Below are 25,330 nucleotides of genomic sequence, written 5' to 3'. Positions count from 1 at the left end.
CTAATAATTGTCTCCTCCTCGTCTTCCTCTGTTCTGCTGTGCTCTTTGCCATCCCCGATCACTGTTGGTTCCACGCCCAGAAGACCCACCGCGTCGAGGAGCACCACGAGGACCATTCCACCCAGTGTTGCGCTGTGAGCCATCACCCTGTGAATGACTAGTTCCTTGGTTCTGCCTGTCATCACTCGACATTGGCCTGTTTCGCACCACACGATTCCCTCGAACACTCACCCCCTCGGCATTCATTGCGCCAACTAAGGTTCTAAAGTTACTCATCATCAAACGCTCTTCTCGCGATTGATCGCACTGGATGTAAACATCAGAATAAGTTCTGCTTTCGTTCAGCTTTGACTTGTTTTTCAACACTTTCTGCCTATCTTCTTGTGACTGCATGGTGGCAATAACAACACCCGGCTTGGAACTGTTAGCACTTGTCTTTCTCTGTGTGTTGCATACTTGCACATTACATTTCATTACGTCTTTGAACATAGATATCACTTTACTGTTCAGATTTTCTCCCTCATGATAGGGAAGGCCACGAATTACCAAATTCTTTGAGATATCCTGACCACCACTGGGTCCGCCAGCTGCAGCCGTGACTGAGGAACACTTTTCACTGACTTCTTGTAACTCTTCAGTAATTTTCTCCTTAAATGAGTCAAGTTGCTCTTGCACATTCGTCTTAATACGACCCAGCTCAATGTTAACTCTCTTGTCCAACAGTTGTGCAAATTTATGGGTCAACTTTTGCTCTATGGAACTTTCAAGTTGATCAATACGATTGTTTATCGAGATATTCATGGCACATATGTCAGTAGAGAGCTTTGATAATAGGGCCTTGAGATCAGAGTTAACTGGATGAAGTTCGTTGGACACCGGCTCAGACAGGGAGCTCATTTTATCGCTAGAAGAACTTTCACAAGCAACATCCTCCTTTACCTTCTTCGCGGATCCATGAACTGGGGACGAGTGGTTTCGCTTCCTGTTCTGTTTGACAGGTGTGAACTCTGCTACTTGTGTGATGGACGGGCCCATGGTCGACTCGACATACTCATGTGACTCTTTAGTGTCTAAAGATGCCATACTGAAACAACTTCAGGTTTACACAGGTTGCTTATGGGCTATCGAACACTATAATGACAGCAGTTAAAACGGATACAGTGTGTAGAGGATAATAATCGACAATATCTGAACCACGAAAACTGATGACACTTTCGGATTATCCGGTGCTCAGGTACAAAGTTCCCGTCCAAATGGTCCGCTTCTAGCAAACTGATTATATTTCTTCAATTACACAAACTACCATGCACAAATACCACTTTTTCCTTGATGCACAATGTCACATACCACTTACTGCCTATAATAAACTACTATATAACTTGTTAATCTGTAAGTTTTTCTTAAAATTTTCAATATTTTTCCCCGTCTTCAAAAAGCGCGTGCAGCTTCTAGGTTACAATGTAACAAATGCCACAGCTTATTTATTTGACTCTTTCTTTGTTACAATTTATATTAACAGTATTTTAATTAACTCGAGTGTGACTGTCTTTGTTTTAAAGATTTTACATAAATTGTTAAAAAAGTTATTAATATACCCAAGCAATTGACTCAATTACATGTGTTTAATAATTTATTATGAAATTACGATAATGGTCGCAAGAAATATCTGTTAAAAGGTGCTCGGCGTATATCTTGATTGTAAAAATAAAGGTTGAAATGAAACGTTTCTACATAATTTACTGAAGTCATGCTGATGCAATTTATAAATCAATAAAAAGTACATATCACATATTTATACGCTTTTTATGTATTTTTGCAGAAACAAACACATATAGGAAACATCAAGTACATGAATGTAAACGTAAATTAAAACTGCACATTTGTGTGCGTACATATAACTCATACAACATTAAGCCCTATTTTATGCGTCCTCACATGGCATATTATGTATAACGATTGAACTATAATTATGGTATTTAAGTATTTCGATAACACGCAGTTGTTTCTTCACACATTCTCATCACACATTTATGACTCCTTGCGATTTCTAATTAACAATTTAGCCACTTTACGACAGAAAATTTAAGTTAGACCAAGTTATAAGGGAACCGGCCGATGTCTGATCTATATGAGATAACGCTGAAATAGATCAGATTTTTTCCGCTCAAAACATTTAATTTACCTCGTGAATAGGTGTGAGTGGTCGCGGGCATCCCACTTCACAGTGTACAGAGTTTGCAATCAATATGCATAATACATCACACCATATACATGTTACCATCAATAGCTTTTACATTGCAATATAAAACAACATTTGCTGAAGAAATGTTTGACAATACATGTACATGACTTCTTCTGTGTATTTTCACAACTAGGAAAGGATAAGATAGTGATCAGTATATCAGGTTGCCAATACACATTGTAGACTTCCGCTGTTTCATTTGGTAACATGTTTGTTTAGAAATCATAGGGAAAATAATATAATATAAAAATCGTGTGAAGAGTCTGAAAATAGCGCCGTTGACTTTTAAATTGAACAGAATAGATGACATCAAAGTCGAAGAAGTGATTTTATGGAAGAAAAAAATCCCTCTCGAGTAAACTGAGGACAACAAATACAACTAAGTAAATAATGAAACAATTAATACGCATCACATGGAGGCAGTTATTATGTTACTTAAAGGTCAAAAGTTGCATTCAGACTAAAATCGTATTTTATAAAGGAATATATCTTAAGATATCGGCACAAACTGCAAGAACAATTGTCGTTATGAACTAAAATAAATGAAAATATATTTCAATATTTTGAATCGTTTTGCAAAAATAACGTTCTAAACGATGTGTTTACATTCTGTCCAGCTCGTGTGTAAACCCCTGTGAACCCGGATGATCCTGCAACCTGAAAAGGATGTCTTAATAACTCGGTTATAATGTAAAGCTATATGAGAAGGTATGTCACGAGCAAGAAACATGAGGCTATCTTCAAGGTCGATGTGTCAATTTGTAGACAAAGGTCAACAAAGAGAGCTTCATTATCAAAGTAGGGCTTTGCGGACCTTCATTTCCCCATTAACTGAAGGATTTAAAAATAACTTGGCTTGCTCATCTACATCAGACGGTGAGTCGCGCGAAAGACCCCGTGGCTACCCTTAAGGTCATGGTCACACTTTGATGTCGCGAGTCAAAAAGCGAACAGTATTATCATAGAAAAACTTGTACCCTGTTTAACTTATAAGTGCATTAACGGATTGTAAAATAACACCAATTTCAGTAGTGTGAGTATTTGTGTCGAGCACACGACTTCTTAAATGTTAACCGAAATGAGATGGTGTGTAACGTTCAAGATCCGCGTAGCTGCATTAAAGGTTTAAGTCGTAGACGTCAAAAAATGACCTATCCTTTTTTCTAACTAGACCATGTATTAAAAAAATTTGAAATTACGTTTCACGATTATTTCTGTACAAGAATGTATGCCACGCGCAACTACCTTGTGGCTGCCTTTAATGTAAAGCTTGACCTGTGTGATCGATGCCAAGACACATGACTCAAATGTCCGAAAGGTACGTGTCCGATATATCAGTTAACAGTGCCTTGACGGATTTAAAATAACGCGCATATAGTTTCAACTGAATTAGCCTGTGTTTCGTGAACAATAACAATACTGCTACCTTAAAGGTCAAGGTCATACTTAAAAAGTCAAATGTCAAACTACAACAGGTTTTTTTAATATGAAGTGTATTGTTTATAATTAACCATGCATATTTAAATAAAATGATACATATGTTTAACTACACAAGACGAGTCTACGAGAACAAAAAACATTCTAAAATTAAAGGTGATAATACAACATTGAATTGAAGTATGAGTGTATGTGCAAATTCGAGATTTGGGGGGATAAAATCTTATGACTGAATCCGCCCAAGTGCAGAAGAAATGTTTACAGTTTAGTCAGTTACATTAAACGCCAGGAGTTAAAATGCCCATTCGCGTACTGATTAAAAGAACTTAATAAAATAAAGAAATAAAAACAATTTCGCGGACAGACCATGACCATTCGTTTACCAGACATCTCCATTATATGTTCTATATATATCAAATCGTGTCATCACTAACTAGAAAAATGGCGCGGCAGAGGCCGACGCGTATCCCGACGCCGCATAGATGTTACATTAAAAGGCAATTTTGGGTGGACAAGGCCTATGTTGGTGGGGCCCCGGGATGGGTAATGTGGACATGGATGGTCGAGATAGACCGTGTTGTCATAAGAGATGTTCAGTATTAATTTGAAGTCAATTGGTGAATAAATGAAGAAGTTATGTTAAAACAAAATTTTGGGTGGGCGTGGTTCTCCACTTTCTCCTCCTACACTATTAGCACTAGAACCTTGAAACTTACACACAATGTAGCTGTGAGCATATGTGCGACGGTGCACTATTGTAAATAAAATGAAGTTGTTTTTTTACCCATTTTACCCATTTATTTACCCATAACTTTTGACCCAGGGTTCAGATCAAAATTCCTTCGCCGTCACCGTCGCACATATGCTCATAGCTACTATGTGTATATGTTTCAAGGTTTTAGTGCTAATAGTGTAGGAGGATATAGTGGTCAGGACGGACGGACAGAAAGCGGGGATCAATACAAAGCGTGGGGATAATGAATGTGGTTAACAACTGTTACAACAGTAGCATGCCGAAACATATCAGATTCAATCAACTTGCAAATGATCGCGCGTAAGTTTGTGAAATTACGTTATCATTTGTTAGTAAAATAAAAGCAAGTGATCAATTAGTGTACCCTTGTCCGTTCCTAAAGAAGTTATTTTATTCCAAATATATTGTATTGCAAACACAAGACGATGTGATTAACACAGATATTATATGGATTTTCCTTTACATGCATTAACATGTCATGGGGTACCGGTATCTTTTCTAATTAGTTTAACGATTTCTTCATTCAATAAAGATGAATTCGTTTTACAAACACAATGCTTTTCGTTTATATATTGTATCAATAATCTGTATGTATATTGTTTTAAATTCAACAATCTATACTTTGTCATTCTGGCATAACAAACAAAAATACGATTATAGTATCATAAGTCATCAAAATAACTCATCATATTAACAAACGAAAGAAAGCGTCTCAACAATATAAACAAATAACACGATAACAATAACAACAATAAAATAACCACCTCATCATAATACTAGTATAGCGTCAACCAACTTATAACACATATGAACAGAAACGCAAGTGTAATTCTAACACACACAAAACGGATAATGCTATAACAACTGCAAATGTAAGAACACTATACACCGTTATGTGCAAATCACAGTCATCATAGTAATACGTGCCTGCCAAAGTATCTCTCAGCGGTGCTTTAACAGCTAAATTATCAAACAGACCAAACACATTCAATTCACAGAAGGCATTTTAAACTGTATATAGAAACAAAAATTAGAACAAAAAAGTGATCAGATTGCTTTAAGACAATACGTTTTACTAATTAATCTTTCTTTTTGTACTGTGCTTTAACCATATATTTTGAGAGTATCTAATTTTAACAAAACTTGAAGAACGTCTCAACGTTCATGGGGATAATCAACGCACTGATCGTTGTTTTTGGTGATATATGTTAGCAAAAATAATTGATTTTTTTCTACGCCGAAGTTGGAATTTCAAGGATACTGGAACATTATGTTTAGGTTCCGATGATATATATATATGTTCCATATATGCGTATGTTCGTGTATCAATTACCTGCTGAAGAAAAGTTATTCGAGAATAATGCCATATTGCGTTGCAAAGTACACCAACAAATAAACACATGCTTCTTCATTGCTTGAAAAACATATACGTGATGCAAAGCGATACAAACATATACAATACTATGTCATGCTGAATAACAACATGAGTTTTTAAGCTCGGATTTTGTAGTTAATATCAGTTCATATTTATATTAATTACGTTGAATTTTGTTTCTAAGCATACCATACATTTATGGTTTAAGAAATAGTATGCGCTTGAAGTAATGATGCATGCAACATTCCGGGTACTTGATATCATTTAAAGTCATCAGTACATGAGTAATTGTCATTCTACATGTTAAAAGCGGAGTCGCCATGTCTTCAAATTTGAGTAATATAGCCTGATCAGTTAGTATTGTTTTCTACATGGTCGTTCAAGATATGTATCCACTGTTGCTTAAGATCTGTGACACTGGCGATCGTTACATGGATTTTCTGGGATGCAACCCGGTCCAGTTCTGCATGCTGAGTACGCAGAGAGTGAATTTCACGATGAAGTTCGCGGCATTTCAGAAAAACATGCTTAGAATTGCCGTGTATTTGAATCGTATCCAAACTCCTGCGATACTGATCTATGGTATCAAGAAGCATTTTAGAATTTCTCTTGCATTCATTCATAGCCTTTCTTTTGAATCCAAGTTTACTTGTGATTGAGGCTAATACGTTTGCTTTAAGAATAGCGAATGCAGCTTCGAATTTCGCATGCACAGTGCTTAAATATTCATTAGCCGTTTCAGAAATGTTTTCAATTTCCATTTCCTTCTCCTCGCACTGCTGTTTCGTTTTCAACAACCGTTCGGCGAGTTTGCCCAGCCTCTGTAGCGTTGATTTACTGAAATCTTCGGCTATGAGCGTATTGCACGAAAATCCTGATGATGAGTTTATATCATATTCTATTCCGTCTTCTGATAAAATACTTTCTCTGAAAGATGAATTTTTGCTATCCATTACTCGTTCAATTGTTTCAACGTTGCCGCAATTTTTGTGAGATGTGATTACGCATTGGTTGCAAAATACCTCATCGTGATCTATGCAAATGAATTCAACACTTTCTGTAGAATGCTTGGCGCAGATCGTCAAATCCTGTAGCAAAGTTTTCAGATTAACTGACGGTGCTTCACTTAGATCGCAAAGTCGGTGTCCCATGGTCACCTTATATCGTTTGTGACCCTTGGTACATTGCTCACAATATCGTTCGTCACAGTCAGTACAGTACCATTTCGCCGCATTCTTTTTTCCTTCGTTAGAACACGGTTCACAGAGAACAGTTTTAGGGGACGTCTTGTCCGCATTCATATTAAAGTAGAAAAAAAACTCCAAAGTTTTATTAACACACAACCTTTTAAACTTGTTCACATGCGTATATGTACGTTTTGTTATCTGATCATGGTAACTTTAAGGCAATATAAATAAGCGTTTCTTACGCGCTTCTGTTTTATGTTAAGGTAAAACTTAAATTAAACTAACATTTTAAATCAACTTAACGTACCGATTTAAATCAACTCGTTACACTGAAACTTGATTTTTGTTTGTAAAACGATACTTGTTAGCATTGTTCCTTTGTTACTCTTACTGTCAAACGATACGTTTAGATACGATAATAAACGGTTTTAGAAACAAAGCCTTTAAACCTGTCGATTGTAGTTTATTGCATATTTAGTACGCGAAAAATAAATGTAGTGTAGACAATATTTTTTAAAGCGCAAATACGGTTGATAGTTAAGTGTGATTTATGCTGATTCATAACTTCGTGTTGTAAAATTTTTTTATAACGTTGTTCATGATAAACGAAATTGTACACAATAACAGTAGATCCTTCAAGATCTAAGCATAGCTAATCATATTTTTGGAAGGGTATAACAGTAACAGTGTTGATGCTTTGTTTATAGAAGCGTTCGTATTCATTAATGCCATGTTGACAAATGCTCTAACGTTCTCCTTTTAATGCAGCTGGTGCTTTGGATTGTAATATATTTTTTCACTTCATACAATCAATAAGCTTCGATTAGAAATAAACACACGATCCTGAACTGCGAATTAAATGTGAATTATCGTAAATTACTCTCTATATGTTGTATCTGTGCAATTCTCTGTGAATATTTTCATAAAACGCATATTAAAAGTAATTTATCACATTTACTGGCATGAACGCAATTTTACAATATTATAATACATATACATTCTAAAAATCTTAAGAGATTAACAGCTAGGTATTCTCTGATAATCGAAACACGGTAATCAATATCGACACTCGACTAGGACATTAAAAAACACCGGTAAATAATTACATTGTGATATGTTGTGTCGCGTTGCAATGTCTTGCGTTGGGATTTGATTCGTCATGAATCCCTGTACGAAATAATGGGGCGGATTCCGGGCGTAATCGGGGCGGAATTGGCACGTAATGTTTGAATTACGCCCGTACAACTGGCGGAATGAGTTTTACGCACGGAACTAAAAAAAATTCTGGGCGTAATTCAACTGTTTTTTTTTTCGAGCGAAAACAAATCCGGGCGTATTTTTATACTTAGAATTTGTATGATGGAGTAGTATTTTTATACTTAATTTGTGAGAAGCTGAAAAGGAGACAGACTTGTGAACTTGTGATCATGAATATACTCTTAGATTTTATTATTGGCATTGCTGGTAAAAAAATATTAGGTGATAACAATAACACATTTTAACTTTAAATATATTTTATCTATTGCTGACTTATACAGTTTCCACTTATAATTTTAAGTCTGAGGGATGACCATGCATTATAAATCTATTTGCACTTATTTCTTTTAATTTTCTCCTTTAATTCTTCTTCTTTTTAAAAAAATTTGCTCCTTTTTAATAATTATTTCATAATTACAATAATTACTGTAAAGTTTAATAAAGAACGAGACTTGGTAATGTTTTCATCATTTTAAGGTTTCTTTTAACATTAAACACACAAGTCTAGTTTAATATTATTTGTTTATATCATCAATATGAATGCGGTTTCTCTGCATGTTACTCTATAATATATTTTTTTTATAGTAGTTAAGATTTCCCCAGTCTGAAACGACCATAAACATGTACATAAATATACCAATGTTAATTTCATCTCAGATAAACACTGACAACCAGCTGAGTTGATCTGGTATTGTGCTGCCCATTCAATACTCACTGAACACAGTGAGTGAGTCACATCTGTTCATGTTTATAAACCATCTATGCTTATCAGGCTTCAGTGGATTGGTTAGTGGTACAGGAATTAGTGAGTGGCAGAAGTTGCTGTTTGAAAACATTAGAGCAGTTTAGCAAATTACTGACTCTGAACTAAATTTTCAGTATAATGCTTAAGCAAAATGAGGACTAAACTGTAGTGAAAAAATGTCTTGCGGGGAGTACTGTGTCAAAAACAATTTGTATTTAATACATATAATGTGGAAATGAACAATAAGTTTGTTGTAAAAGAGGTTCAAATTGGCTATTTTAACTGTGATTTGGTCTCACCAAATTCCTGTGTTTTTGGAATACTGCAGAACAGCATAAATGGTTTGTATTTTTACTCCTCTTTTATTTAGATTATTAACTGAAATAATTGTTATTGTAATTGTGTACTGTCCCAGTGGGAAATGTAAAAGGATGATAAAAAGTAGACGGGCATCTGAAGGAAAAACAACAAAGTTTGAAACTAAAATGAAATACACAAATTTCTTTAAAATATATAGTAAGTACTTAAATAAACATTTCATTTTCAGATTATGTCGTAGTATTAGGGAGAAAGGTTGCTGGTGGCATCTCGGACCTCAAAAGCCACATCACAAATTGAAGAATTTGTTTGCAAGAAAGCACAGTGTTGAAAAAAACATGTTGTGAAAAAATGAACTTTTTTATATTTGCTCTGTGTGCCGCGCCAGGATGATGAGCACAAAGCGGTCCTTGACAAAGGAAAGCTGGATTTGTTGATAGGTAAATCACAATTTTACTATGCAAGTTATTGTATTATTAGTTTGAAATAGTTAAGTTCAAAATAAAGATAAATTCGAATAATACGATTTGTGATCCTCATGGCTAGGTCTGAATAACAGGGGGTCTCAGTACCTTGCCGCACTAAGATCCAAACCTGCCCCCTTTGACCCCCAACATGTCTTTAATTGGTTCTGATCACATTATTTTACAGAATATTCAATGAATGTTCAATATACTAATTTTATTTTAACAGTGAAACTAGTTTTATCAATTAAAAAATATTCTTTTAAATGAAAATGCATGTAATATTAAATAATATGCATATATAGCACATGTTATTTGAAAATATTCCACAGGCCACGCACGTTTAAAAGTATACTATTGCCAAATTTGGACCCTGTCTTTTTTTAAATCCTAGCTGGGGCCCTGGATAAGATAACAAGTTTAAAAAGCAATTAATTCTACATAAGGTGTTAACATTATTTGAAATAGGTGAACTGTAGTTGTACTAAATATCAAATTGCATTTCAGATTATGACTATTAGGATGGGGGAGAATCGTGGACCTGAACAATACAGTAACTGTGATTCGGAGAGGAATTCCTACTCAAGAAAGCAGTTTAAAAAACGCATTTAATGTGAATGAGTGAACTTTTTTATTTTGGCCGTGTATAAGAACAGTTTGTTTTTTAAAAAGTGCATGTCTATCAAATTATTTTTTATGTATATATATTGAATATTTTTGTTGTATGTCTTTAAAAGCTACATTGTATCTTAAAAGTATCATCAAAATGCGGAACGAAAATGCGTACATTTTCCGCATAAGTTCCACATTTTTTGCGACTGCGGAAAAAATGCGGGGATTTTCAGCATTTGTTCCGCATTTGCAGAAGTATAAAGTATAAAATGGTGATCCGTGTTTTTAAAATGTATTATCTTAAAATAAATATAAATTTAAGATACTATGTTAAATGTATCTAATCATAATTTTGACTACTTTTTAGCTAACCTGAGCACAAAGTGCTCATGGTGAGCTTTTGCGATCGCCTTTTGTTTTTTTCAAATGGCCTGTCCTTATATGGGTATATTTACAATATGCATGTTATCCGATTTCCGCCCGGTAGCTAAATTTCGCACGTAATCTAAGTTACGCCCGTAATTTTAACATTCCGCCTGTAATCTGAATTTCGCCCGTAAACTGCTTTCCGCCCGTAATTTAAAATTCCGTCCCACCTCATTTACATATTTCGTCACTGTTTTCCGCCCGGATTACGCCCGGAATCCGCCCCTCTTCTTAATATCATATATAGAAAAATACGCCCGGAAATATTTTTTGCGCCCGGAATTTAGTTTTCGATTCCGTGCCGATTCCGGGCGGAACATTTCGTACAGGTCGACCTAAAAGAGCGACATAAGACATTAAATGGGGTTTCAAGCGGAGTTTGTATGTAAACTAAATATTGCAATTATAATCTACTTTTAATATTCAAATCAAAAATAATAATATTGCATATATAGCATAGTTGCGATATAATATAGTTCACATTCTGAATAAGGCGGCAAGACATATTCAAAGAACATGTAGTGATACATCGCATATGACGTATTTGTTAGAATGTGTTCATCAATACATGTTAAGAAAAATTTAACTTTGCACGTATATTAGAAAAAAAATTGTATCAATATTGTTTAAACGCCTAAACCATCCATTGGTTCTAGTGTTTTATTAAGTAATGTTAACCCCCTTTTGTTGTGCAGCAAAGTGCGTTACACATATATTAACACATTTTACATGTAATTTAATTGCATAAATCAGGAGAGAACGCTTATCATGCCATGTACATCTTGATTTGTATGTTGGTATTAAATCAAACATCATTTTAAATATAAGTGTGGATTTGTGCGACCCAATAGTATTCTTATCCTCACCGTATACGTTATGTTGATATTGTGATTTAATCATGCTAAAATTAATCGTAAAAGAAGGCAGGGTATGTAATTGTGTGTATGTATCAGGCATTTACACGTTTTTTATACTTCTTTCTGTTCTCGGCCATCATTATATTCACGTTTCGAACATTAAGTAACCGAATGCAAACATGGCGCCGATCCATGCAGCATGGTCTATAGCCGTCGTGACGATACCAAAGTTGACAAAGAAGTATTTCCAGCCCGGATCAATCAAAGGACAGATTGTCTTCTTGTCATGGTAGTTACCAAAACACCAAACAAATTCTGAAACAATAGACGATATCATATCGTAATGTATTTCTTCTTTATGCAAATTACACTGGGTTTCGAAGTTTGACTAAACGTTGAAGTAAATTTTGAAAATTTGTCTTATTATTTTAAATCAACAGTGAATTGTCAATCAATTTTAAATTTTTACAAGTATAAAAAAGAAAGAAAATCCATATAATATGTAGGTATAAACAAAGCAAACCCCTCTTTTACACCATCGATAGTTGCACACAAATAATACCAACGGACGCGTTATGGGAATTAAAAATAGAGTTTGAATGCATCAGTCCTGATTGCACCTACAAATTAATAGATTTTCCATTATCAAGTCCATTCCATAGAAGGTCTTTATATACTGTACTTACCAATAATAAGAATGATAAACTGCATCACTGCAAACGTATAGGTAAATACTTCGAAACAACGATTCTCACCAGCCCTATCGATAACATTACAGATTCGAAACGCGAGAAGAGGTATCCAAAACATTAGTTCTAGACCACCCTTAACAGCTAACACGATTGCGACTCTTTCGTCGAGATAACATCCGGTTATGTGCGCTTCTCTTACTCCTGGAAAACAACAACAACACATGTTTTATTTACACCCAAATTAGTTAGCGACACTTAATTGTGAATGTCAAAAAATGTGTTGTTCGTATTTTTTTATTTAAGGTTTGATATGACTTAAAAAGGACCAAAAAGATACAACTCCTAAAAAATATGAACTAACGGATAAAAGTCAATTCATATAGTTAAAAATAGTTCATGCATTCTAAAATGAGAATCGTTCCATAATAAGGGCCCTTTTTATATTTACATGTTAGGTAATGATTTCGATAATTCTTTGAACCAACGGCTTTTACACAATTGAACATGCCTACTATAAAATTGGTTAAAGGGAAGTCAACTGTCACTTGATTGTATGTCCATAGTTCGATGCCCACTTGTTGTTTTAATACGCGTTGATAATTTCTCATTTTGTATTATATTTGATAAAATAAATAAAGATTTTTTAGTAAGGTGAACTAATTTAAAACAATATAATTTGCATAACAGTAGGAATTCAGTGTTTCCTAGCCATTGTCCCTTAAAAGTGTGTTGTTTACTGTTGGACAAAGTTGAAGTTGTCACAAAATGTTAAAATTTCAAACCAGAATAAGTGTATTATAGTCTAGGAACGAGAAATGTAACATTCATATTTAAGAAAACTGATAACAATATCGGTGTGTTTGTAGACGATCATCAATCGAAATCAGTTAAATAACCAAGTGATTGCACAATGCTTTTCATCTAAAAGTTGATTACGTCTGTATTATAACCAATTGAGTTAGAAGTGTGTATATACGATTTTAATGACAACTTACATTTTATTTTCTTAGTAATAAACAAACTCTTCAATATAAACAATAACTTTTAATTAAAATTAATTCACTATCTTTCCAAGGTTCTATAAATCAAAACGCGTTAACTTCAACAAAACTCGAAACGACAAGGTTTTCCGGCAGGTTTTATTGTTCTTACTTCAGAATCGGAAATGTGTTTTATGAACAAAATAGTACGGAAAAGTGAGAATTTCCCAACAGGGTATATGTTTATTGTATGTTATTGAGTTTGCAACATTACAAAAAAAAGTCATTGCAATATTTCACAACTTTAATTTCGTTAAGTTCTGGTTCTTAACTGTGTTTTTTTTTCAGTTATAACATGTTTTGTCAAAAATTAGTAAAATCGTAAATACTCGCGATGAATGAAGTTGTTTGGTACCAAATATTGGTTGCTGCAGTTCTAGCGCATAAGATTTGTCTCTCTAACGGTAACGGATAACGAAGGGGCAAACTTTTAATTGAATTATTTTATTGTTATGGTAATTATGTTTAAATATTCAAAGTATTTAAGTTTGGTTAGTACATACATTTAGTGACATTTTTTAAATGAGAAAATATGTAAATACGTTGTATGAAATATGTAGGGAACTTATTTTGTCGCTGTTTCATGTTACCTTTGGCTAACTGTATACGTTTAAAATTTAAACAAAAAATACTGCACGTATTTTGAGTTGGGCGGCCGAAAAAAATATATGCTTAACTTAATACATTGATTATAAATATAAAACAAATTTTAATTTGAAGCATCATTTCTGTTAATGGTTGGGTATAGGTTACTTTTATTTACTGTTAGTTACGAACATAATTATATGCAAGCTAAAGCTATTAGTTAAAGTTAGTTACAAGTTTATTGTCTTCTATGATAAACATACATCTAATAAAATCCTTTTGAACGCAAACGTATTTATTGCATGCAAAGTGCAAAATGTTACACCGAACACAAGCATTGATTTTAAAGATCATTTATATATCTCATAATGATTAAATATGATAAAGTAATCAATATTATTGACCTTACCCCAACCCAGTCTGACTGCCGCTAACACCAGGCCAATAAAAACAACGAATATAACTGAAAATAAAAATTGTATACAATCCTTATATACTCTTATATAATTATATAGAAAGTATGTCTGGCGTATTATTTGTGTATAACATCAGTTGGTACCTCGGTCAATGCGTCTTTCTACCAATAAATATCATATGGCCTTCTTACGGATACTATACTTGTACTATGTAGTTTATTTCTTTAATTTTCTGCTATTGTCGTGACCTTTGACCTTTGATAATACACCTGGTTCTAAAACCACACATTGTCCTTCTTTGCTTCTCAAATAAATTGATTTGCACAATTACATTACTTTTATATTTATCTCCATATGATAATGTTTTAGTATTATTTGCCAAAATGTATTGTATTTGCACGTCTGTACCCATATTTGATTTATTCAGGGTAATTGTCGTATATTATACATTTTTTAGATATTTAAGTAACTAAACTTTCTTATCTCTGGGAATTTTACGGAAATTGCACTTTACGTCTAAACTTTGTTTAAATACAATATTTGTTGTAAGTTCATTATTCATGTGTTATCGATGAAACAACTGATTCAATAAATACTTGTCTGTTTGTGACACTAACAAAAGCAAATAACTGCATATACTCGACCACTGCAAAAAAGCTATACAGATTTTATCATCGGGCTACAAAACGTATCAATATTGACACGTTTTTGATATTCATTATTGACATGGTACGATAACAAATACAGATACAGAATTTGATACATGAATGTCTATGAAAACATTTTAAAATTTATTCTGAACATTGAATCACTTAAAGCTTAATATTAGTTGGTTAGAGGATTGTGCAAAAATTGCATTTTGAGACCTTTTTGGGCAAACCAAGAAAGAAATGGTCAGGCATTTATTTTTTTAAGAAAAACGCACTAAAGTTTATTATATTATTTTTTCCATCTATTTTCTAATATTGGAAAACAATTACTAAATACGGTAACTATTTCATTAACCATTACGCAAGCTTAGAATTATGTTAATTAAAAGTTTTGCAACAAAAGATGTACTTGAAATTCCTATTGCACTATATGCTCATTGAAAAAAATATGACAATAACTTACTACAGAAGAATTTTGTCAGCATTAATCGGTAAGCCTTTCTTATTCTGTCAGTCAATGGCAGTCTGAAATTTCAGGAAAAGAAGATTACACACATTTGAAAATATAGTAACTGGGTTATTCAGACAATGTAGATACATATATTTGTTATACCGGCATACATACACCTTAGATAAAACAAATATTCGTCAAGCCAAACCTCATTCATAGGAAGTTAAACAACTGACAATATCCGTGATGTATTAACTTCGATGCCGTATGCAAAAAAATAATTAATTAACTATGAGTTATAAGTAGAATACAGTAACAATAAAACTTTCAGAGATAAAATACTTAATAACTAATTTTGAGCTTGACACCTTACAAACTTTTATCACTAAACTCCTTTCAATATCTTAATGAAAATTTAGCATTTCAGATACTCATATAACACAAATTGGACGTCATTCCCTTACTGCAAGGAAACTATAACTGACGTGGTACTTCTATGCCTTTTAGGCAAAACATGTCGTGTTTATAAAATGTATTTTTAATTAAACTCTGAATTTATGTTGCTGACAAACATGTGAAATATCGAAAGCGAAGTTGCACGTCATCCTAATGACGCCGTTTCCAAGTGTATAGTTGTTTTTCTACAAATATAATTGTACATATGAGTCTTTTTTGTTTTTGTTTTTATATAACATTAAGTGAAGATTATTTAACCTGAATTTAGCTGACATTATTATAATACAATAGTGGGATGGAAACAATAAATCTCAGGCTCGACCTGATATCAATGATATTGATGGACCATACCGAGAGATAGAGATTTACAAGTGGAAACGGTATCAAGAAGACCAAGAATTATCATCAATAACATATAGTTAAACAGCTCAGAAACGACACACAAAATTCCGAGAATAAAGAAAGCAGTCCATTTCGCGATGGCATAGACGCTTGTGAACATAAACTATATCCAAACACAAATTGATGCTGATTGCTTAGTAGCCAGAATTTTCAAAGATGTATATATAAAGCACCAAATCGGACACGACATGTAAAGCGGCAAAAAGGAAAGGATCGTGAAAACAACATGGCTGACAAAGTTGGTGACAATGTGCTTGTGAGCCAACTAAAGAAATAATATACTACCGCATACGAAGAAAGTGTTAAATGAAGCATTGAGGGACGAAAGATCAACAGATCTTAATACTTGAAACGTATCAGGGACCTAGGAGATACGAACGATAACTGGCTGAAGCCATACAGACAGCTTCATTGGCAATCGACAGCACACAGAAAAGAACAGCCGATTAGACTTAAAAGATCGATTCGCAAACCAGCCGGATATCAAGACAACTTAAAAAAATAGAGTTCCATGGGATTTATAGTGTATGCTATACATGTAATTACTTAATGTGTAGCTTGTGTAGATTTGCTTTTTGGCTTATTCTACGTCTGGCACCGCTAGAAAACTGTGAGTTCAACCCTGCGCCTCTAAAAGGAGATGATGTATGTGATTTGACTTTTCCGACTACCACTAAGAACATATGACATATCACTTTATTTGAAATTTCAATGCGGTTGAAAATTGTTTAATTTGAGTTGCAATGCTATGAGGTAAAATTTTATTTACACTTATATGTATCATGAATATTGCTTGGTCAAGTGTTAGGTTGAGCGCTCTTAAACCGGTTTAAACCCCCAGTGCTTTGCATTGACCGTTCCAAGGCGGTGACCCCAGCTTTATTCTACTATGTGTGTATGTTGTTTCGTATTGTGCCGTACTGTTTTGGCAATTGGTCACTTAATTTAAAGAAAGGACCACGAAATTGTGTATAATAAGAATGCAATACTGATGCAGCAGCTGGAGTTTCACTTCTTTATGTATCACTTTAGTGTTATTAAAAGTCAAATGACGTCCCTACACCTTAAAGCGCATGAATTAATGAATATTTCCACAAACTTATCCGCGTTTTATGCAAGCACTGCTAACGCGCAATGGTCGTTGTGCAGGCGCATTGCAAACGACAAGGGTCGTGTAAGTGACGCCAATAGCGTACTGTGGACGCCATGACTTCGCTTAAGATCAATGCGTGAATGCAGAGGGATCGCAGTATACCATAATGAAATTGCTAAGAACGTAGTGAGAACGCAGCGTCCGCGCGAAGAAAATATATTACAGGACCAACCGCGTTGTTTGACGGTTTTGGTTATATTTGTGACAAATGCATGATTTTTATATAAAGGTTTTGGCTTTTACTAAAATTACTAATACTGTTTTTTGTTCGATGGAAGACGAGAATCCGGCGGAACGACGGTTTAATTGACAACAATAAGGGAATGCATTATCTTAGATTGATAGATGTTCTCATTATCAACATTAATTGCTAGCTTCCTTATAGTCAAAATTATATTTTAACACCACCATGATTTAAAAGAAATCGTGCAAAACATGTTTCTGAATCACCTACCTGTCTGTACTCATGTTGTAGTTCTTTTTGTTTGTTTTTTGTCTGCAATGAAACAACAATAAAAAAGAGTACAACATCCTAACAAGAAAAAAACACCATGAAGACGTTTGTAATTTGTTGTGGAACGGTCGCGACATCGTCAACACAGAGCAACGCCTTTTAAACGTTTATAAGCGACTTTGAAATACGTCGTTTCAACGTTATAATCAGGTCTGTCAAGATCTTTAAAAATGTTTATTGTTCATTAAGAATAATTTGTTCGTCGTAAACAAGACACAGACTGTGATCAAAACACATGTGTATAGTATTGTAATATTAATTTTCAAGGGAAGCAACACAATACGACACAATCACCTTGTAAATTACGTAAAGCAGGAATAGATTCCCCTAAAACAGTTTTGATGTAATTGGTTTGCATTCACGAAGAACTATTTTACTAAAGTAATCAAATAGAATGTTGCTTTTGTAAAGAATTTATTCCGTTTAGCATGTATTAACACTAGATTTTTAAGAGTCACTAGTCATATTATGTAAAAAAAATTATTACGATTGTGCTAGTACAAGCATGCGCCTTTGCAACCGTTGATAAAATAAGCAGTCTGGCGAACTATGAGGCTGTTACGTGAACATTTGTTGTTATACTATTATATTAATTTGGCACAAAGTCACCTGATTCAAGAATAACAAACTAAACAATGAACAATCAGAAAAGACTTAATGGTGTGAATCACACGGTTTATTTCCGCTTCAACATGCGTGATATGTGATGTATGTTCGTTATTAAAACTTCCATCATTTTATAAGCTTTATGTTAAATAACAAAGCGTGGTGACATACTTATTTGAATTTATATGAACCAATGGGCTTCTGTTATGTTTACTATACTTGGGCAGATTCCTGCTCAACTTGACAATAGTCTACACTATCTATACTGCTATTTTTTCACACAGTTTTGGCCATATAAAATTGGCGAATATATATCTGATTGAGAAAGACATGTTGCATTATTATGACATATATTACGTGAATTCAGTTGCTTTACTGTAAACAAAACAAAACAGGTATAACGCGCGCAAACGTGTCGAAATGGTTATGGAACCATAATGGGCAGTGTTTCAGTTGACAAAAAGGACGTTGCATCTTACTTCTCGAAAAAGATGTAACGACCCTTCAACTCCCACTAAAAATATTAATAAAGAAATAATTAATTTAAAATAATTTATATAAATTGCATCGCAAACAATAAAATAAAAACAAAGTCATATTCATGATTGAAAAGGACGTGAAAAAAAATCCAAAAAGCAATCATAAAAAGACGCCTATATTTCGTCGCAAAAAGACGTCTCATTCACGAAGCATCAAAAGACATAAAACACATACCATAACAAGAATTGATAAAGACATAATGTATGTCTGATACCAAGTTTTTTTGTGCCTAAGGATTCCGTAGTGCATGACTAATGCAAAGTGTTAACGTTATTTGTTAAAGTTAATTAAAAGATATTTATGCATGCTTATTTGTAAAAACTGCTCGAGGGTTTCCGCAGTATCTGTATAAAGTATGCTTACGTTTAATTATAACGACAAGTTTCTTGATTTATGTTTTTTTTTAAATTGGAAAAAGTATCATGATATTATCTTAAAACGTAAAACCGTACACGTTAAACTCATGATGCAACTTAAAAACTTACAAATTGTACTTTATTGTACTCGAAGCTTTCCGCAGTTTCTTAATATTTACATATGTTCCTGATTAGTAATAATAAATCTCGGTCCTATAACAATTGTATTCCGCCTAAATTGAGTAATGGGTTTTCCCAAGTTTGTTCATTAACTGTCATATTACAATAAAAAGTTCGTTATAATGCACTTTGAAACACTTAATTTGTTAGAAAGGATTTCAGCAATATATCTTAATTATGAGGACAATATTATCTACAACATCCCTCGTTAATATTCCTAATAAACAAGTTTATATATTTATTAACTGTTCTTAGTAAGGAGCACTTTCAGGTCTTATTTTCTCTACTCACGCAAATATCTTACATATTTAAATTTGCGAATACTGATAAGATGCTTGATAAATATCACATGATTTAATTCAGCGAACCGCTTGAGTTCATTGAAAAGCACTTCTGTGCGACTGAGGTATTTAAAAAGATAACTGAATTCCCACCTTATCAGTTAATATGGTTTTCCATGTATACCTACGACTGGATCGACTCAGAAGTAATCAACATACAATTCCGGCCCACTATAAGGTTACCCAAGTGTTCATTCTCGCTTTGTCAACAGACAAATGACACATTAATCGATGTAATCCTATTCAATAACAATGCATAAGGCAAGAGAAGTCCTAAATAACAGCGAAACACAATTTCAAACATACATGATCTCCATTCAAAAATTTATCAAAAAGATAAATATCGAAATCATGTTCACGTTATAGATTTTGTTTTTGTTATCGCCTAATTAAAAAACTTTATGTAGTGCGTTTGTAAATGCTTTCGCATCACAGCTCTTAGTCGTTGTCAGAATTTTTGTTTAGGCGGCAATATCTCTATGTCAAACGAATCGACAATGTCATTCGACTTTATTTGAAAAGTGACATGTAATCAGAAGTTAACGGTTGCGTAGAAAACATACATTACACTAGCACTCGTATAAACTACTATGTACATCCGTATTTCGTTAATATAAATGTGTCCGATCTAAACAATTAACTTATTTGGCAAGTTCCTTTTTTGTCTATTGATCCAGTTCTTATCTTTTGTCACACATTAAGTAAATAAATGTAGTTTTTCTCCATGAAAAGGATTCATTTTATCAATGTAAGACTGAGAATGAAAAAAATGCGAACGCGTTATGTATTCGTTTTCACCGTATTACTAGTACGCTTGAATAAACTTTCCCTAATTTTTTCCCCGGCCGTTAACACCACCACTATCCAAATCAGCATTACTTTCAATTTAACGTCATAATGAATTGAAGTACCAATTTAGTACCTATTTCTTAGTTTTCAGGTGATATTTACAATTTATCAAAACGAGCTTGTGTCTTGTAAATGCGATAATAAACGGCGTTCAATGTAAAACATTTATAACATGCCAGTGATCTACGACAGCGATAATTGCAACATGCACAGTCAACTCGTACCAAAACGGGTCGTTTAACTGATATTTGCACTCAGTTATCTGAGCAAGTCGATAAAATCACTTGAAAGCTATTCAGCTGAGCGAAAAATGTCGATAGTTGTGTTTTAAGTATTTAAATATCATTCAATGTGTGGGACGTTTGTTCCTAATACAAAAATTATGTATATATGTATGTTTTCTGGTAATGAAAAGGTAATGGATCGGACGAACTTGTATGTCGTAAAGGAAAGAACAATTGCAATATAATTGTTGATTCAAAAAGAGCATTTGTATTCAATGCTACAGTAAAGATACACATAGGCCATATTCTTTCTTAACTTTCTTCAATGACATAATGGGTTTCAAAACACGCCAAAAGGGGAACCGAAACGGTAAACCCGCCTCCCATAGGGTAAGGGAGACAACAGAACTTTCAAAAAAAGGTAAAGTACCCTGAATGGATATTTACGTAGCCTTACAATAACAAAAAGGTATTACAGAACAAAAAAAGAAATTGTTAGCTGAATAGAAATCTCAAGTTGTGAGCCTAGCATAAACGAATACATGATTCATTAGACTGTATATGGCCTAACACCATCAAACTGTCAGACTAGAAAAAGGTCTAAAATATTTTACATGTCATTGAATACTACTTTAAAATTAATGTTTCGTAATACTGTTAAAGGGATGTCATAAAGAGTTATGAAACCTGCCGTGAAAAATGAACAGAGTTCTCAGGTGACAAAGTCCGACTTCAAGTTAAGCAAAGGAGCTGCGGACTTAAACCGTCATACAATAGAGATATATACAACATATATTGGCCTAAAGTAAAGGCGCTGGTAAACAGGTGAAAAGGTACATGTTGCTTTTAACTGTCAGGTTAACATAAACATGTCAAGCAATAAAACACAAGTAAAATAAAACTGTACCGATACACTTTCCAAGCAATCATGCACAAAAACAATGGAGATTCGGCCTTAAACCGTAAGACACCAACAAATATTGGCACAAATCACAGGTACCGATTTAAAGATGGATTACTACCTGCAGCCTTAAATGTATAATTCATTCCAAATGTAACAAATATCTCTTTATCCCACTTTTACAGCGAAATCGGTTGATTAAAGCCCCGTTGATTAAATTTCATCTATAATCAACGGCAAGGCTATAATCAATGGCACGAAATGACGTCATCAACTGCCGAACCGGGACTACTTTTTCCCACGCACCTTGTCACCTGTATTTGCCAAGTGCATCAATAATAAAAACAATCTCAAATGTTTGTCAATCTTAATGACCTTAAAACAAAGGAAAGTAGCAAAAAAACGAGTTTTTTGTCATTTATTGTCATTAAAACCTAGTATTAGGTAAATTTAACACTATGCAAATAGGTTCTGTTGTTGTAGCTCCCCTTTGAAGAAGTCAGTTCGAGTTGCTCCCCTTTGACCGTAGAAAACAATCGTCTGGACCAAGAAATCCTGTGTTAATTTACAAGCTGTACTCGGATATGTGTCCATCTGATTTTTCTTCAAAGCATCTTTCCAACCTGGCAATACGCACAAATGACACTGCATCCCAGTGGTTCTTGCGTCAACAATTGGGTGTCAACAAGCTAGGTCAGATGCTGAAGGCCATGGCAAAAGACGCCGGCTTTCTCAAGCACAAGAGAATAACGAACCACTCAGTTCGCAAATTCCTGGTCAAAAAACATCGAAATGCAAACATTCCACCCACTGAAACCATGGCCATAACAGGGCAAAAAATGTCCAGTCCATAACCAATTATTCCAACATATCTGTTGAACAGCAGCAAAAGTGTTCATTCTTGCTCAGTCCAGTAAATGTAACAATCCAACAGATTCCTCTTGTTCACCTTCATGCACCGAAACTATGGCCGAAATGCAGCCTAGACAACCACTGTCTACCGTCGAACAAGTTGATCTTGATGTTCGCCCCACCCAGTCACTTCACCAGCAAATGTCTTTCTCTAGTTCGAACAACTTTGCCTCACAATTCTTTGGTGCCACTTTCAACATTCAAAATGTATATAATAAGCTTAAATCCAAGTAATCTTTGTTATTTCGTCACGAAATAACCAATATTATAACAAAGAAGCAAATATTGTGCACCTCGTGATCGACTTGATGGTTTGTTATCGAAAGTGAATTGTGTGTGGTGTTAGGCTACGTTGTAAACAAATGTAGTTCCTTGTATATAACAACTTAATGTCATATTGATATCATAAAACTTTAAGATTTGCAATTCAATATGATTAAACTTGTAATTAATAACCCTCGACACTTTGTTACAGAACGATATTCTGATTTAAAAAAAGATTATTTGATCAGCGGTTATTTTTGGAACGCGGAGTAATACACTCGCCTTGGTTACACTACAGTCATTATCAAAGTACGACAAACACTCATGAAAACTTATTTTGTTTAAATAAAAAAAGTTTACTGAATAAAAAGTGGGATAAATAGAATAATAGGTCAGTGTTGATTATAGATCAGGTTTATCATGCTCGGCACGAAAACGAAAAAGCACTCGCCAAGGCTCGTGCTTTTTGTTTTCTAAGCCTCGCATGATAAACCTGATCTATAATCAACACTAACCTATTATTCTCTATGTCTATGCAAATTATGACTGAAGATGAAATGACGTTGTGGGTATGAGACGGTGTGTTTGTGTAGCCAAATTGTGCTTTAGATACGCGTTGGGTCCCCAACGTCATAGACGCGAAATCTTGAAAGCCGGCATACAATGGAAATTTGCGTGAAAACTTCGGATTTAATTTCTTAAAACAACACATTTTCAAATAATCATGCCAACATTTTATCTGAAAAAGTGGCAGAGACATGCTCGCCGTAATTATTTTTTTAAGGCTCTCAGTGACATAACGAAATGTATGTGTTCATAAAATATTATCGGTTATGTAAGAAAACAGTTAAAACAGTTTATTCGATACAGAAGCAGGATCTCGGTTAAGCAACGAAAGAATAAACACATTATAAGAGCTCCATTATTAGCAACTCACGCGTCCTTTGTTTTGTGAATTGCAACTAAGCACTAACCGTTTATATTCGCGCAGGGAATGTATTTGTGTGTGATTGAGAAGTATTTATCGAGGAATAGTTTTGACTACTAAGATTACTTGCGTTGAATTATATAGCGCCAACATCGAACGCCAATCGAATTAGACACATGCTCTAAATAAAGGGAATGCAAACGTACTGCAATTGTTTTAGCTTTACGAATAGCTTTTGTATTCTTCCGAGAGATTACAATTAAAACATTTATTTCAACAAAGCTGTGAAAGTAAACTTATATGGGTGGCCAACACATAAACTCTTGACCTGATGATAATTTCCCACATGTTACGTTATAAACATGATAAAATATGCATTCACAGAATGAAAATACTAAACTATTTGACCTGTGTGATCGCGCTAGAGCAAGCACGAAGCGTGTTCGAGTCGAACATTGCGGTTTCTTTGCGCGGCTAGCTCAGGATTGCCTATCAGCAGCATTTTATAGTTGCTGTTGTTTGACACACTTTGGTGGTGTTTTAGTTTAGAATGTTTTGTTTTTTTTTGAAAATTCGAAAGTTACTAGCAAAAACGATGGATCTGATATTTAATATTTTATTGTTTACGTGTATGAAATTCGTATAGCAAGTTCCCCGCTCTAACCGTTGCGGATGCCATTAATCATTTTTAAAACATCGCATTGTAATTATACATGTATTTTGAGACAACTTTGTATTATTAATTAAAAAAGTTAACAACCTCTTGACACATGGAATTATATCTACTGGCAAAAACGACATAAAAGAACCGTAATAATATACCGTCATATTTCCAAAATAAATGAATATTTATAGAAAGGTTACAACATTTATCACACCATTTTTAACATCTTTTATTGAAATTCTTGGGTTTATTATTTTTATTCCGACATTGATGCGTTTACTGGCGCATGTGTTATACGTTTAATAGTGCTGCAATCCTTCATTTGCGAACATGAAATAACTATTTACATCAAATTGCACGTATTTTAGTTATATCACCCTCAACAAAATACAATCCGTATACTAGAAACACCATGAGCGTCTGGCCGCAGACACTTTTCCGAAGTCGTTGTTCACTGTAGCGTAAAATATTCAAACGTGCAAGCTTAAATCCAAATGACATAAAGTAGTGCATTTGCGATGGTTATCATCAA

The 25,330-nt window shown here is 34.0% G+C and overlaps 1 protein-coding gene across 1 annotated transcript; it reads right to left on the bottom strand.

The window, feature by feature from the left end:
* LOC127854518 (uncharacterized) lies at window positions 1–20,920 on the bottom strand. The gene is made up of 7 exons (XM_052389583.1): window positions 20,620–20,920; window positions 17,974–18,015; window positions 15,521–15,582; window positions 14,401–14,454; window positions 12,361–12,567; window positions 6,163–11,989; window positions 1–1,093 (listed from the first exon to the last, which is right to left on the bottom strand). The coding sequence occupies exons 6-7, from the start codon at window positions 7,107–7,109 to the stop codon at window positions 1–3; spliced, it is 2,040 nt and encodes a 679-aa protein (XP_052245543.1). The 5' UTR covers window positions 7,110–11,989; window positions 12,361–12,567; window positions 14,401–14,454; window positions 15,521–15,582; window positions 17,974–18,015; window positions 20,620–20,920.
* Window positions 20,921–25,330: the final 4,410 nt, after the last annotated feature.

The sequence above is a fragment of the Dreissena polymorpha genome, chromosome 13 (assembly GCF_020536995.1).
Source record: "Dreissena polymorpha isolate Duluth1 chromosome 13, UMN_Dpol_1.0, whole genome shotgun sequence".
Classification (NCBI taxonomy): Eukaryota; Metazoa; Mollusca; class Bivalvia; order Myida; family Dreissenidae; genus Dreissena; species Dreissena polymorpha.
Note: the sequence above shows the minus strand (reverse complement) of the source record. Positions and strands in the feature narration are given on the sequence as shown.